We start from the raw sequence: 18,223 nt of genomic DNA on the forward strand, positions 1-18,223 counted from the left end.
ATAAAGATACATTTTACTAGGAAATTTATTGCTGCATTTATTGGATTGATTGCTGAATGAAATCAATGAGACAGAAAAGTGTAATTTTTCTGAATTAATTTGTTTTTTAACAGAATGTTTCCCATTATAGTGTGGTTAAGTGATAAAAACTTTTTGTCAAGTTGATAATCTTTACATTAGTTGAAAAAAATAGTTGGTGTACAATACTTCATTTAGATAAAAGTTTATTAAGCTTTAGGTAGTGGCGATGCAATATTATTTAAAAAAATAAGTATTTCATAAGTATTGCACAAATACACAAGCGTAAGTGAAACTTCAATTGTACTGTAATATACTATTGCAGTTTTAGGACATCCAGTTTAATATTGAAATTTAATCTTTAAAATAACGAAAAAATAGTAAAAATAGAAGTTTGCGTTACATGGAGATGAAAGCCACGAAACCCCCCATGGTTTGTCTAACGGCAATGAGGCTGTAGCCCTTTATCCGTATACCACTGAGGATATTTTAAGTCAGCATTGTGATCGATGCGAGCCGGTTACATAATTCAAATCGATCAAGAATTCAGGTCACCTCATTGGGAGACAAGATCTCTAGTCCCTGAGCCACCATGACTCTCAACTCAGACATTTTATTTCATAGCTGGTATTGAATAGCAGACCCAATTCTTAGTTTACGACTACCGATGTTCATCTCCATAACTTAATTGTAATTTTTAGCACAATTCAGAAGACAAGGGAACTTCTCTGTCAAGTATTGGGAAAATTTTCCTTCGTAGAGGATTTTTTTTTGATGTAACTAGCCCGCATTTGCGTAACATGGTGAGGAAGACCACGAAGACCTCTCATGGTAAACCTGAAGGCAATGGGACTCTAACCCATGATTCGTCTACAACTGAGGATATTTTACTTCAGCCCCGTGGTCGTTGCCAGCCGGTATCTTTATTTGAATCGAGCAAAGATTTCAACCAGGGTCGCCTCATTGGGATACGAGTGCTCTATCTCCTGAGCCACTACAGCTCTCAATTCAGACATAGTCTCTTCATTAATTGTGGCCTAGCCGTATGGAGGATAAGTGCTGGGACAACCTCCTTATATCTAACAGCACTCATACTTTGATTAAGTATCAATCATTATTTTCGATTATATTATCAAATCTTGACAAAATCATTAACACCGCAAGATGAAGTTCGTCTTCAATATTATTTAGATGGGATCGAAAATTTGTTTTTATGGTAGTTGAAGATCACAATATTGTCTTACAGAACTGTATTGTTGAAAAAAGAACAAATAAAAAAGCTTATGGCAGTAGTACAGAGAGTAAAAAATTTCTTTTTTGACTTCAAGGTAGAAAAAAAATATTATAGGGACGTATTCAAAGCAATTTACAATCCCGAATTATTTTATACCTCATCATTTGATAAAGTATTGAATTAAGTTAAATATGCTTGGAAATTGCTAATATCTTTGGCGACCCCGATTGGGATCGAGGTCCATACTTCTATGATTTTGAGAATCAAACTTTATCAAATGAATTTGGAGCTAAAGTAATGTGTGCTTGCAAGATTATTTTTGAGTCAAGAAACTCTGAACTAAAAAAATATATCGTTCTATTAAAATGTAAGAAGCAAACTGAATAACTTTATTTTTTCAGAACTTCAGAAAAATTTCTGTTTTCATTTAAGTGAGACAATTTTAATACATTTCCCTTTACTTTTGCTGAATTATTTAATCAAATGATGCAACTTACATTTGCGATATTTTTATGTTATATTCTGAGCAGTATATGAAAATATGCATCTCAAAACATCAACAAATCAAAAATAAAACAACAGCAACACACACTCAGTAGTATTAGTTTTATCATCAAAAACTTTCTTCATTTTTGAAAAACAGAATGACAGAAGGAGAAATAAGAGGTGCAAAAAAATATAGAATTTCAAAACGCAGTGGTACTGTGTTTATTCTGACTTTGTTTATGCTTCACTTATGCTGCTTTGGTTTATTATCTGAGTTCTTAATTCGTACTGAAGTAGTGAACTTATGCCAAACTTTTAGACCAATTAAGCGAAAGTTGAAATGTGAGACATTTAATAAAATGTAAACAAAGACCAGTTTGCAAGTAAAACAACATGCCTCAAATTCATTCACAATTCATGTTTTGCTTGATATATATATANATATATATCAAGCAAAACATGAATTGTGATGATGTGCATGATGTCCTTAAATATTAACCCATGGAATTCAAACTCGCTCATGTATTATATTATAATACACTATACAATCATACCAAAGGAATTTATTTTAGACCACAATGTTGCATAATATGTACATACATATAATCTACATACATATAGTTGCATAATATGCATATACTTCTAATGGTGTTTTAAAGCGTTAATAGTGGGGCAAATAAACCTTAGCAATAGTGGTATATGCGTACTTGCTTTAGAATTTTAACTATTACCCGTTAGCATTTCTTTCCCCACATCGCATTTCAAACAAGTTTTGCTCAAGTTGCATAATTCCTTCGTGTGGCGTGCAATTTTCAAAAACATTAGAATTTATATATTTTTTAAAATTGATTAATTTTTTTAAAATTGATTAAAACACTTAAGATGTCTTCATTGAACGTTTAAGGAGATGTCAACAAAAAGTTCCATATCCACGTAAGAATAAAATATCATATTTTAAATCAAAATTAGTTAAATTTGATTAACTATGACTGCATGTAGATGAGCAAATTAATAATTTATATAATAATAAATGGAACCCCCTTGCGTTGTGCTTTCATCATGACGTTTCACTCACATTGCACAACTAGCATGCATAGCTCCTGCATCACTAATTAAAAGTCAACCATTTTCCGCGAAAGCAGGATCAACAGGTAGTATAATTAATTAAAATTCTCTATTCCCTTTCCTGCAAAATACTTATAATTTCAAAAATGTTTTCACAAAATAGGTAATCAATGTTGAAAGAAAAGAAAACACTAGGAAGAAAATATCCAAAATATTGATTTGAGATTGAAATGATATAAATATAATTTCATGCTTTTAGTATCAAAATGAAAGACTTAAAATCTTTTGTTTTTCAAAGAAAATCAAGTTATGTAAATGATTCTTGTTTAACAACAAGCTATATTAGTTGGAAGAAAACATATAAATTTCTTGATCTTTAATTAATTTTGGAAATATAGATATAAAATTATCAACGTCCTTAATAATTCCTTTTTAAACATATTTTTGTATTTTCGACAAATTGTTATGTGCTACTAAATAACTTACGATGTTTGAAACTATATGGCTTGAGATATCACAATACAAATTAAGTGTAAAGCGCAATAAAATATGCAAATTTACTTCATTTATTTTTTCATTTTTAACTGAATACTTAATTAAACCGTATCTCTGCTTTTTACCTCATAATTGATTCCGCGTGGAATTTGGATTTAGGCATTAAAATTTATGTAGTTTGATATTAAATAATGAATATGTATCTTTTAATTGAAATGTTTTAAGCCGATTAAATTTTAGAGTAAAAAAATATTAATTATCATTAAAAATATCTTAGAATAAAAGCATTTAATAGTTCTTAATTGATGTCATATAAAAAGGACTCACACGATATTAATAATAAGAAATTTTACTCAGATTTTTTTGTAACTAAACATTTGAGACAGTATTTACCAGATTGGGAATAATTAATGGCATGTGCTCGAACCGTTCTGATTTCATGTTAGCACGTTGGAATTCGATTATTAGATCAAAAGCTATTCAATTGCCCTAGTTTTTTTGCATTTATTTATTTTGCGCACTTTTTCCGCCACAGTAAATTAATAATAAAGCTATTTATTATTTATTCCTTTCGTGACATTAAGAAATAAAAAATAGGTTGCAGGCAAGATGCAGATACATTTTATTTAAATGCGCGTTAAAAAAACCTACTTATTGTGATTTTTTTGTCTGCTTACTGAGTCTTTTTACATTTATTTATTTCGTTGGGCACTCTACTTACCCCAATAAACTTAAAATTTACGTGGTATATTATTATTGTTTTGTGACATTAAGGAATAAAAGATATGATTTAGATAAATGCAGCTAAATTTTATTTAAATGCTCGTTAAAAAATTCCACTAATTTATATTTTTTACATTTATTTATTTTGTGCACTCTACCGCAATAAAATAAAAAATTAAGCTGTATATTGTTATTTTTGGGACATTAAGATATAAAAGATAGGTTTCAGGTAAGACACAGATAAATTTTATTTAAATGCGTGTTAAAAAATATATTTATTTTATGATAATTATGTGTCTTTTATATTTTTATAAACTAATTAAACTCAATCTGTTTCGCTGTACCAGCTGTTTCTGAAATGATTTGAAATTAAATAAAATTTTACACTATTAACGAATATTTATTAAGTAAAAACATATAACATGTATACGATTCATTTTTCCTTCATAGGTGATTAATTTAAATAATTAATACAAATGNCTCAATCTGTTTCGCTGTACCAGCTGTTTCTGAAATGATTTGAAATTAAATAAAATTTTACACTATTTACGAATATTTATTACGCAAAAACATATAACATGTATACGATTCATTTTTCCTTCATAGGTGATTTATTTAAATAATTAATAGAAATAAAAATATTAATACATTAATAATGAAATATTAATTCATTAAAACAATCCATTTAATGTCAATTGATTAAGGTATTTAAAAAAAGACATTAATTTTTTTGGAATGATTTATCTTGCTTTAAACGTTTTTTTATATTGCCAATTATTTTTTGACTTTTTTCCCTGTCTGTAAAAAATAGATACCAAGTATATATCGAAATTAAATTTAAAGAAAAATATATGGTATACTTTGGTTTGGCTTATAGATACTTTGAATGAATTAAAGAGACATTTTTATGAATCAGTTTTGCTCTTTGAGCTTAATTAATTTCCGAAATCTTTTTGGTGATGCCTAACCAAAGGATAATTTTCTTTATTATAGATTGTGTGAATTCAAGTTTTACCCACCATTTTGTTCATGCAATAGTAAAACAATTTTATACTTTATATTCATACTTTGTGGGCTTTACAGTCCCCGGCCAAATTATTAGACGCTCACGAGGGCTTTAACTTCAGCTTTTTTGCATTGATTATTTATACACTGCACAAAAAATAAACAAATAACTGCATAGTAAAAAACTGCGAAGAAAAGAAAATCAGCGCATAAAACCACAGAAGCACGTCTACAACTAGAAACACGCGAGAACGCAACTGAAATAGGTCTGCACTTTTTTTACATTCGTGTATCAATTGGTTAATATTGTAATGCAATACGTTAAAAATTAATACAAATAGGAAGTATATAAAAAATTTCCTGAATAAAAGTCCATTACATATCTAAATATAAAAGTATTGCATATTAACTGGTGCAAGACATGTAATTATTAAGAAAACTAATTCCGACTAATTCCCTCCAGGGACTATATATCTTCACTTAGTATAAATTGTCTAATTTGCCGAACATCAAAAATTTGTCTAAATAGTTCTAAGTTAATCGTCATCATATTAAACGTCAAATTCGAGGTATTAACGACCATAACTCAATTAACAAATTGTATTTTTTTGATTGCTATCGATGAATCTATTTCTGCAAATTCAAGCAAATCATATACTTAAATTTTTAAACTTAACGACTTATATTCTAAAATTAAAGTGAAATAAAATCCTTTCAAATATTCTCGTCATGACACAGTTGTCCCCAAAACAACGTCGAACCATAACGAACGTTTAGCATTGATTCGTAATTTGGTACGATTTATCTGAATCCTCAATTAGGTTTTTCCATTCAAATTGCACCACTGCTCCAGACAAAAGAGTGATAATGTTTAACAGAGAAAAAATTGCACGATCAAATTAAAAATTTCCCATATATTAAAGCTTATTTAAGTTGCTATCAGATAAATAGATATTTTGGTACAACACACGCTCCAAAAGTTCTAAAATTGTATTGTTTTTTTAGATATACTAGGTTGAATAATCCTCATATTGAGCTAAATATATGGTCTAAACGAATCTGAATTACTGCGTAACTTTATTAAAAACTAACTATAAGCTTTTAAAACTATCAAAATTAAAAAATTTTGTTGTTGTCCAAAACAATTTATTTTGTTTGTACGCTTGAGTTATGTTGTGTTCATTTATATTTCAGAATAATTTTGGCTGCATTCACTATAGGTGTTTTCCGTTCAGCTTCCACTAGAATAACAAACAACTCAATTTAAGAGGAAATAAATTGCATGATGGTAGGTTTAAATTTTATACCTTATTGAGAATGCCTTAAAATTATTCGATATTTTGAATCAACATGGTTCACAATTTCTAAAAATGTATTGTATATTCAAATATATTATGTTGCATCAACTACAGTATTGAGCTACACAATTCTTAGATCAATGGTCGAAAAAGACTTGAATTACAGTGTTCAAAACTAATATTAAAGATTTAAACTACCAAAAACTTAGATAATTTATTTTTAAAAAGATATATTTTGTTTGTTTGAGATATATTACGTTATTTCATGTTTTAAATTATCATAATACGTTTTGAAATAATTATGCATTCCGTAAATGCGTTATTAAATTAGTATCCATTCTATAAACAAGCTATTAAATTATTACAAATATACTGATTGAACTTCATATATATATATGATCATTTAAATAAATTAAAATGCTTTTTTATCTTATAAATTAGTAGTTTAATATTCTTTCAATGTGGAAAAATATTTTGTCTCACCCTGCAAATAGACTGCATATAAACAATTAAATTTTTAAGTCAATCCCAATGAATTCAATTACCTGTTAAAAATATCTTAATCGAAAAACTCTTTTGGCATGCTATAATTGCTTTGGTAGAAACAAGTGAAAATTTATTCGAATTTACGATTTCTTTGTCTAAAAAGCGATTTAAATTAGTTCAAGAAGTTTATTCTATTTTTAATTTTATAAAAATAATTATCGTTTACTCATTTTTCTGGAAATAATCTCTCTTACCTGGACTGGCCAGAATGTAAAAAAGTCCCAGTAGGATAAACATGCTTCCATTAAATTTCACCATATCATCCATAACAGAATTTAAACTTTTTCTAATAAAATTAAAACACAATAAATATCTACTAAAATCCAAATCTCATAGGCGTATCACAACAACAAATTGTTTTAAAAGTTTAATGCAGCGCATAACTTGTTGATTTTTCACAACTGGACACTTTTTCCAAAGTTATCGAAATAGGCAATCGTAAATTCAGGCTAAAGCCCCCATTTCTTAAAGCAATGGCACATACAAAAAACAAACGTTTATCCCAATTTTTATTCTGTTATATTTCTAACTTAAGATATTTGCATGAATGCACGTGACAGTTAGGGATATTCGCATTGATTTAGCCACGTTGTTGATGCATTAGGCAGTATCGAACTAAGCACCCTCTCTCTTAGAACTTTCCTCCCACTCTAGAATAAATAGCCGTCCCACTCTTTGACACCGGATTTGAAAGAGGGCGCCGTAGATGCTGAGTCTCTCTCTGCCCCATTCTTCATTTAACGGCTGGCGGTGAAACTCAGAGGATTTGTTGAAATATTCAAGAAATGCAAAGAATAAGAGTGTAACTGAAAATTCATTGAATTCGAAATGCTACAGTCAAGTTTTGTATAATTTTATCAAAGAAGAGCCATTCTTGAATTTGTTTTTTGGGCTTCTTTTTTTATCTGTAAATAATAGGAAAGAATGCAATTCGGGAGTTTTGTTGTGTTTGCAGAAAGAAAAAAATATCATTTAAAGGGGGGGGGCACAGTATCTCAAGGACATTTTATTCTCTAATAAAAGTGATATTTTATTTTTTAATTAAGGCAAGTAATTTTTGGTCACCATATCATCATACTTAATTTACAATCAATAATTAATTCACTAATACAAAAAGAAATATTACTTTAAAGCGGCTTAAAAATTTCTCAATCTTTGAGCCTTAAGACTTTTTTTATGTTTGCATATTTAAAAAAACGAAAACAAGAACAAAATTTCATATCTATGAATGATTTCAATGATATCGACTAGAATTCCATGCATTCATTTGATTACAGATTAAATAAAATGTTTTCAAGAGTCAGGTGTGTGCAAATTCAAATAACAATTTTTTAACAACAAATATTGGGCACACAGATGTACTCAGCTATGAAATTTTAAATAATTTGTCGAATGCTTCTTTAATAGATAGTTTTATTCATTATACCACGCTGATTATATAGAAAATAACTACTCAAAGGGAGTATATTCTTAGAAAAAATCCTTAGAAGCACAAATGTATTTCAAAAACCAAAATCAAAACATCCATGCCAAAACACACGTCAAGATAATGTTTTTTGTTAAAAGAGTTCGCTACATTTTTCTTTGCCTAAATTTACTCGTAAATTTATTGACGACACAGATAGAGAAATCGAATTTTTTTAGTGCTTGGAATCGTTAGAAGTCTATAAAAGAAAAAATTATTTGAGCGATTGATGAGACAAATTTTATGTATTGCATACCTTAAGATAGCTTAATTTTCAAATGCTGAACTATTTATAAGATAAGCAGTAGTAATTTTAACAATTTCGTAATTCTTGAATATGATAAAGTGTCAGTTAATAATGAAATTATAGAATATTCATTTCGTTGACAAAATTTACACTTAACATTAATATATTCTTCTTTCATTAAATAAAATGAAAATCATTGTTTAAAACGTGTGTAAAATACAATTTAGTATAAATATAATACAATACAGTGAGATTCACACGGCTATATTTTGTGACATGCATATGTGAATCAGGTTCCAAGGAAATGCCTATAAGTATATTCAGTACAATAATATTATAATTGCGAGTATTTCGACATTATCGCAATCATTAACGATAAAAATTCCTAAATATCATGATCATTGTTTAAAAATATATTTATGGAATAAGATTGCATCTCAAGAAATTTAAATCACGTTGTTGCATTCAACAAACTACGATAACATCACGTATCAAAAAGATAGTATCATTAATATGTAATACAACAATAATTATGAGTACAATAATATTATTAGTATTGATTATTTTCAATTTAAATATAGGCAACGAAACTTTTAATCGGTGTAAAAAAATGCAAATTTTAATTATTTAGAGTATTAATTGTTGTTAAATATCGATAATTTTGATAATACATAGATGTCATGCTGAAATATGCTTAACATATTTCCTAACATTCAAAAACCAAATTATTATCTCATTTAATCCTTTATTCCTTAAATAAAATTCCTTAATATAACCTGCAATCTTTTTATACTGCAACCTTTAATTGAGTGCATAATAAAATCTATTTTTAAAGATTCCCTCTACATGTGCTTAACACATAAGAATAGCATTAGCAAACCCTTATATGTTTGCTAAGGTTTGGGATTCATAAAAATTCGTTAATATATCTCACACATAATTTTCGCCAAGGAAAGTGAAGGAATCTATGTATTTGCTATGAATTTATTAAATTTAATATCAAGTTTCTTTTTATTATCCTTACGCATTCATTAAGTTCGTTATGTTCGTACGTTTCGTTAAATTTCACTTAAGGCAGACTATTCTTTTTTTTAAAATTCTTTATCTGTTTAATTCCCATAAATTGTTAATATATTTCAATAAATTTTGTGTTTTTGAATTAATATTGTACGAACACTAAACTAGCTGTTCTTTTCAACAATCTTAGAAGTGAATGTGATTCCAAAAATGACAAATTGGGAAAAAAAAGTTAATAAAATGATTTATTTAGGCTAAATATCCCTAAATGCAGACTATTAAATTTTTAAGTTCTTCTTCAGTTAAATTTAGATAAAGTATTAATATATTTCAATAAATTTTATATATATTTTTTAAATAATACTATATGAACTCTAAACTAACTGTGATTTTTAATATCCTTTGAAGTAAGTAAATTGAAAAAATAATAAATTGGAAAACTAAGTAAGTTGTATGATTTATTTTTGTTAAATGTAAATATAGACAGATTATTCGTTTTATCATATTTTATCAATTAAATTCACACAAAGTACGAATTTATATCATTATTTACCAATATATACCATTTTTTGAAGTAGTGCCAAATAAACATTTAAATAACCATTCTCTTTAACATTCTTAAAAGTAAATGTGATTGCAAAAGTGATAAATTGGTTAAAAAAGTGAATAAGAAGATTTATTTTTGTTAAATGTAAAAAAAGACCGACTGTTCTTTTTCTTGCATTTTATCAGTTAAATTCACATAAATTATAAACATATTTCAATATATACATTTTTTAAAAATATTACCATATAAGCATTAAAATAAACGTACTCTTTAACATTCTTTAAGGATAATGTAATTACAAAAATGATAGATTGAAAAACAAAGTAAATAAGGTGATTTATTTTCGTTAAATATCTCTAAAGACAAACCATTCGTTTTCTCGTCTTAGATCAGTTAAATTCACATTTGAATTCCCAAAGTCATTCAGCGGGACAAAACTTTATATCGGCAGTTCCTTAACTTAGTGCATCAAATCAATATCCTTTTACTTTAACCCGTATAATCGGTTCTTTATAAAGAATCAATATTCCATTAGAGTTTTAAAGGCATTCATGGAACGTTATGTCCAATTATGGGATCCCATAGCTTTCAGTATTCAATGTATAAAATTTTTTGGTAACTTTCAATAAAAGGTTAACTTTTGAACTATTTATTTATACTTACTATGTGGTTACTTTTATTTAACTTTGAAACGGTTTTTAAATTAAAAGTTTATTGATGTTGTTTATAAAAAACTTTAAAGTAAGACTTAATATTTATTGTTTTATGTATTCTAGTGAAATGGAAATAAAAAGGGGACGCTAAAGTCACCCCACCTTCATTGATTACAACTCTCAGCTTTTTCGTAGTAATAAAGATTTGATTAAGGCAATTCTGAAAGTTATTTACGCTTCCTTCTCGCTCCCGTGAAAATGACGGGGTGAGGTTTCGCCCTCCATTTCTCTCTCCCGTCATATTTCCGGGCTGGAGTGTTCAGTAGTAACGCGCCAATAAGAATAAAACTAAATTATTTCTTTTCCCGGAAAAAATTTTATTTCTCATTTTACACACCAGATGGCAGTACCAGGATACTTTTAAGGTAATTGTGGATTGTTAGTTTATTTTAAACTAGATGCAAGCACAAGATGTTTGGATGTCGGAAAAAAATAGGCACTTTTATGACCGTTTTCTTGAAAATTAACCGATCGTTAAGGAGTTAATTAAAGTGTTTTTATTTTTATCTTAGATATTTCTATAATAATAAAATGAACAGCTTATCTGTGTTTCTCCCTTATCAATACAAAACAGTTGTCTTAGTTTTACGTTCTTAAACTTATGCAGAGTCTTGAAAAGGATCATTTTATAGCCCCTTATCTAATGATGGTGTCGCAGTTTTCTATTGTTGTCGATGCATTTTTATAGGGGAGAAAATCACATGGTAGGATCCACTTTCCCCACGTTAATTTTCATATTGGTTTGGTTGTCATCAACATAAAATTCATATAAGCCATTAAGGTATTGTTTTCCTATAAATATTTTTGTATCCTTGATTTAAAGGTATTAACCTGTACCGTAATTATTACGCTTTTGATTTTATAAATTAAGAGTTTAAGAGGAATGTTTATTCGTATTATTATATGGTAATTCTGCGTTATATTCAAATCGGTTATTTAATTAATTCTTAAAATAAAGACATTTAAATCGGTGTCTGATCCTACTAACCATCTTACAATTATTATTTTTGGTGCAAATTACACCAATATACTATTTTGAATTATGCTTAAAGTGATTCGTTAAATGATTTAGAGCTTAACTCTTAGCTTCATGCACAACGTGATGACTTAGACTGAATTTAAAACACATCCGTCCGTTCGGAAAGCAAAAATAATAAACTACAGTTGCGAACTAACCAAATTTATTGTACTGATATACCTTTAATTTTAAAAGTTATTTAAAAAAATAATTACTCATAAATTACTAATAAATTTTCACTTATAGATCTTAATAGTATCTTAAGGAGAATATTTGTACGTTGGAAATGGCAGCACAAGTTCTCGTTTTAGTTGAATAATCTCAACAGTTTTATGCCAAAAAGCAGCAATTATTGCGAAGCAATATTCTTCGAGGCTGGTGAGTGTCAGCGAGGACGGGTCTTAGCCCCCTAGTCTTAAAAATCGTTCGAACATTTCAATTAGTAAGTTCAAGGAAGACGTTTGAAATTTTCTTTCTTTTTTTGTCTTCTTAGGTTTAAAAAAAGGTATTTTTCCCAATTAAAAGGCAAGCATTTTGCCATTAAAAACATAAAAATCAATGATTTTTGCAAGCGTTCAACTTTTAAATTAATAATTAAGTTTATTATTCGTCCTCTAATAATTAACTAATTTTTATTCATTACATTAGTTAAGCTCAATGACGAGCGTGGATGGCATGTGCGGGCCACATTACAAACTTTATAACTTCCAAATAGCAAAATACTATCAAACATGAAATTCAATCACTCTTATGATTATGCATAATTACTTATATTTCAATATTTCTTTCATAATTAGTTTTTTTCGAAATCATTGGAGAATTATATCCATGAAATATATAAAAAAAATAATTTGCAACATCATTTGCAAGAGTTATGTTTTCTCATTTTCTTTTTCTTAAATTAACTTACTTGTAGTTTTTTTATTTATTTTAATTAGTGTATTTTCTATATAATCAAATATAAAATATTTTCCATTTTATAATTTTTATTATTTAAATTTCTGTTTAAAAGTATAAAAGAAATCAAATTATAAATTTTGAACTCTTTTTTTTAAAAAATAATTAATAGCAAAAACTACCAAAATGAAATAAAACTATAAGTATTTTTAATTAAAATAAACTTGAAACAAAAAAATTATAATGAAGTATGCATTTCGAATATTTAAATACTTAAAAATTTAATTAACTACAATTTCTTTAAGTTATTTTGAAAATTTAAAACATAAATTTACTTCAATTTCGAAAAAAAAGTCAGATAAATTTTTAAATTTCAGTATTAATTTTTTAAGTACCACAACTTAAAATATTCAAGACAATGCAATATTTGTTTAAAAATGCTAAATAAAAATATGATCAGGATAAAAATTATCAAAGATAAATTTGTTATGAAAATAATTTCAACAGCGTAAATATTTGAAACTTTTATTAACATATTTATAACAATACATGCGTTCGCTTTTAAGGAATAAAATATTAAAGTTTATTAATATAATTAAATGTTTTCCTGAAAAATATTTTTTAACTGAAAATAATTTCCTAAACTATAAACAAGTCGAAAAATTGTCGTTTTTTCAGTATTACAGCTATTTCATATAAAAAAGTAGAACCGAACACATAACATCGAAACACAATTTTGTTTTTACGTACAGACCTACAAATAACATTAACGTACACAGCGGGGAAACAGCTCGTTTTATGTTCACTAGGTATATCTCGAACATAAATATTTTCTTTTCGACAAGCTGGTGCATTTCTTCTTTTTCTCGACCGAAATATATTTTCTTCTCAGGAGACTTTCAGAAAATAAAAGCACTTGGCTTCATGCTTGTGCCAAAAGAGTTGCACTCACTTTCCAATAGGCGGACGAAATAGCTGAAAATGGCGCAAGAATTTGCTACTTTATATTTTATTTAAAGAAAGTGATACCTACTTTCCATTTGAAATACTACCAGAGAATTCACTATCTCTGTCACTTGGAGAGATATTTATCTTCTTTTAAAAGAAAATAAAGAAAAGTGCCAAGGACTGAGTGTTTGGAATGTTGAAACAATTTAAACTCGAATTCAGTCTGGTTGAGTGTGATATTTTGAACATTTGTCTAAATTGAGTTTCAGCTACCTCTGAATACTCTGACTTATAACTTTGGTTGAATATAGAAAAAATAAGGTTTAAATTGTCGAAATCTATTCATTTTTCATGCACTCTCGGTAGAAATTGGATAAATTTCGCTAAAATATTCATCGGTAATTCAACATGATACAAAAGTCAAAAGCAATCATATTTATTATATTCTAAGAAATATCCGTAAAATTTGGAGATTTGGCCGTTAATTTATGTGACTATTTACCTTCGTTGACATAGAAGCCCAGTACCCACTCTTGTTATTGACTTCAAGAAAATTATTAGAGTTGACTTTTAAATTATAGGATAATTATATAAAGCTTCTTAACTCATTACAGGGAAGTATACCCCTTTCCGTGGCAGTTACAGCAGTTTATTGCGTACTCAAAGAACCTGCTTTGAAGCTCAGAGATTCCCCAAAGATCAGTTTGCTCACACTCCCTTTGCATTAGGAATTTGAAATGATGACCACCAAGAATGAGCACGTAACTCCCTCACGTCTTGACAAATGCCAGAAGTACATGGTTTCGTGTCGTTCCATGCTTCGCTTTGAGTAAAACAACGAATCGCCAGACTCTCAAACAAAGTCAAAGACTGAGCTGAAGAAACTTTTTTACAGGCGTAACATTGATTTTTGTTCAGAAGCCAAATATTTAACGAGTAAAATTACTGTCTATCAGGCCCGTATTTTTATAGTCATATTACCTTTACGGATAAAAATTTAATTCCACGGTTGGTATCTGGAATGTTATTTTCTGGTCACTGACCTATCAACAAACTGTAAATCACTACACTAGTTGATAAAAGCAAATTAAAGTTTAAGTTGGACATTTATTACCGAATCTAAATATACTTATTTAAATAACGATTAAAAATAGATAAATAAGGATGTGATATTAAGAATTTATTTACTTTGATTATTTTGTTATTTTATATTATATGAATCAAATATGAAGGTAATGAAAGATTAAAAGATAACTAAAAAGGCAATGAAACTGAACCATAATCTTTCACTTTGAAGAAAAGATGTATTGAAGCTGAAAAATTCCACATATAAGATGAACAAGCGGGTTTGAAAGACAGTAGGACTAGCCAGGATCCAATTTGGATGGTTGAAAGGTATGCTTAAATGGGTAACCTGACATGGTGGGCGAATTTCGAAAGATATAAAGCACACTGGGAGTGTACTTAGCATTTCAGTGAAATCTATTGTATGCTGAACATCAATTTAACCGGTATAGAGTTATTGCTTCAGTCTATGTTGATGTTTCTTATTCCACTTGTTCCAGTCTTTTTGCTAGATCAAGTCCAGAAGACCGTTCAACCACAAAGTCATTATTAACATCAGAGTAATTTCAAAGAGATCACACTTCTCCAGCAGCTCTAAACAGGAGAGCAAATGATCTAGAGTATATTGGTGTAAATTACACTTGCGGCACACTGGAAACTATTTTTGCCCTTCCACGTATAAAGGTGCACGAGTATGTCTACTGATAAATTTAGTAATTGTGGTCTGTATTTTTCTAACGCCGATTAGCTCTCAGGCAGCCACAGGATGTTTTTGCTATTGCATCGGTGTGATATCCTGCAGACGACATCTTAATGATTTCAACAGAAGTCGAATCAGTGGTCAGTTGGAGGAAAAAACTAAAGGAAACTAAAAAGTGAAACTAAAGGAAGCTGTGAAGTATGGTATTACTAACCACATCGTTTCCGGAACTTTAAGAGAATTTCAAACTTAATAATGATCGTTATGTGGGCTGACGATCTGGATATCGTCATAGAGAAGAGAAGAAGCAGTTAACTTATTAATTCACTAGGAATATGGAACAGTTTTCAGTGCAAACAATACAGTAGTTTAACAAGGTCAATAAGCTGAAAAATGGTGGTTTGTTTGCAAAATTACAAGTGTGTTCTATAACTAAGTGTATACTTCATCCTTTACGGGTATCGATTGTGATACCGATTCGACTGCCTCCATCTAGGATTGTTAGCTTTTGTATTGAGATTCTCTTCCTTTTACGTGCTATTTAAAGGAATTCTTCTATATCAGCAAAAATACTACTCCTTAACGTACAGGACAGACTCATAAATATTAGAAATTGAAAATATTTAACGCATTTATTGGCCGATAAGATCACAAGATCAAAATCTAATTGAACATGTCTTAAGGTCTGGTTTCTTAGGACAAGCGCCTTATCTGGGCATCGGCGTGACGTCAACGTCACGNTAAGAAACCAAGCCTTTATGGAATACGCAAAAAGAAAGCTTGCCACCATACCAGAAATGGGTATCAGCAACAATTCAAGTGCTGTAGTTGGTACTTCAACAAGAATGGACAGTCTTAACTTATAAAGGAGATCGTTGACCAGCATGAAATCTCATGAGAAAATGGTGTAAATACGGCATAGCATTGTTTTATAGTGTATAATCACCTAATTCAAGTTTGGATTTCTTTGCCAGTCACTTGCTATTCTGACCAATAGTGCTCGAAACTAAAGTTTCAATGTATATTTTCTTACTTTTTTTACTGTTCATATTTTTTAGGTTCGGAAATGTTTTTACGTTTTGGAATTTTCTGGTATTATTCGTATTGGCTAAGAACGCGTTTGTATGAATTTACATTAGAAGTGAATCATCTCTCCTTGTTTTTTCGCGTTTCTATCAGAAAATAAGCACATATAGAAAAAATCAGAAATAAATTAGCCACTTATAAGGAAAGTGAAAACATTTAAGTAATTAAAATATTTACGTTTTCATCAAAATGTTAAAAAAGACAGGAGTTGGAACAAAAAATGAATAAAAAATATTTTCTGGACAAAAACTGGAAAAAAAAATGTTTACCAGCTATTTATCATTTTTTTCGCTTTAGCAAGTTAATTATTTTTTTGAGAAAATAATTGTGTTAGTTAAGAAAATGTTCATAGCACAATGATTTTCTATATAGTTAGATAATAGTTTTTATTACATGGCGGTTTTCTTTATAATAAAATAATTTATCAATAGTAAAATTCATTCTCCGTTATAAAATTATTGTTATTCTACTAAAGAAATGTCTTTAAAGAAAAAAAAAACTACCATCGGAGTTATTAGTACTGTATTTTCATCAGTATCCATAAAACGATAATTTGTTATTACCCCTTACAAAAATTCATGCTGAACTGATTTTAGTTGCACGCTTATTTAGATACAAATAAATATAATTTCGATATAAATTAAGAGAAAGTAACGATTTTCTATACATATACTTTCATGCATATAGTGCATTTCTTTAGTACGTTTATTTAGTACATTTCATGCATATAGTGCATATTAAATGTTTAATCCCGTAATTTTTATTGTAATCTAGATTATTAAAAGAGTTTCAATGCATTCCTAGTAAACAAGAATCAGTAAACTCGTTAGCAAACAAGCGCAGAATTATAGCTAGATGATCGAGTAAACAAATACATCAAAAATATATTTTCCCTACAGATGTTCGAAATCTTTTCATTGCATAAAGAATTAAAAAATAAACTCGTTTTGAGTGTGCAAATAGTTCTAGAATTCTTTGATACTTCTGATATAAACAAATAAATAAGATAACTCTTTTCGAACACAGATAATACTCGGGAGAATACTTTGTTAGCAACAACAGGCAGCTTTTCTTTGAAATCTCTTGCCGGTAATTAATTGTTTGCTCTTGTATCACACAAAACTTCTTTTGGTGTTCATTATTCCTCAACCTGAAATGGAATAAAGAAAATGAACAAGTGGGATAAGAAAAGTGATTTTTCAAGAGTAAATTTGCATGAAAATCTGAATAATGCATCAAAAACATCAGAAAAAGAAGTTTTGATCAAAAGATTCCAATAGATTTTGGTTCTCCTAAATTTTCCATTTGAATAAATATCCACGCAGATCAAAGGCGATACTGCCAACTCACGAAATCGGATAGAATGGGAAGTCTATGAGGGATTATGAGATCAAATTCTGCTGGGAGTATTAAATCTAAAATATTTCATTGGGGTTAGGATTCTCTGTTGAGTCTGTTGAGTTGCATATGTTTTGGAATTAGGGACAGCACATGTTAAGGAAAAACTTCAGCTTGCGTGTCAAAAATACATAGCTGCCATTCAAAACATTCCTTATAAATAAACTTTAATAACTTTGTGTTATATTGATTTAATTTTAAGGGAAATTGTCTGTTAAAAAACCACATGAATATATATATATATATATATAT

General features: G+C 28.5%; 1 protein-coding gene across 1 annotated transcript in view; it reads right to left on the minus strand.

Moving 5' to 3' along the window:
* LOC107440526 (cell adhesion molecule Dscam1) overlaps positions 1–7,523 on the minus strand; it is a 191,873-nt gene extending 184,350 nt beyond the window's left edge. The window contains exon 1 of the mRNA XM_043047307.2: positions 7,065–7,523. Coding sequence (XP_042903241.1) covers positions 7,065–7,137 — 73 coding nt within the window. The 5' untranslated portion in view covers positions 7,138–7,523. The remainder of the gene's footprint in view (positions 1–7,064) is intronic.
* Between the last annotated feature and the right edge of the window lie 10,700 nt (positions 7,524–18,223).

Source organism: Parasteatoda tepidariorum, chromosome 1 (assembly GCF_043381705.1).
Source record: "Parasteatoda tepidariorum isolate YZ-2023 chromosome 1, CAS_Ptep_4.0, whole genome shotgun sequence".
Classification (NCBI taxonomy): domain Eukaryota; kingdom Metazoa; phylum Arthropoda; class Arachnida; order Araneae; family Theridiidae; genus Parasteatoda; species Parasteatoda tepidariorum.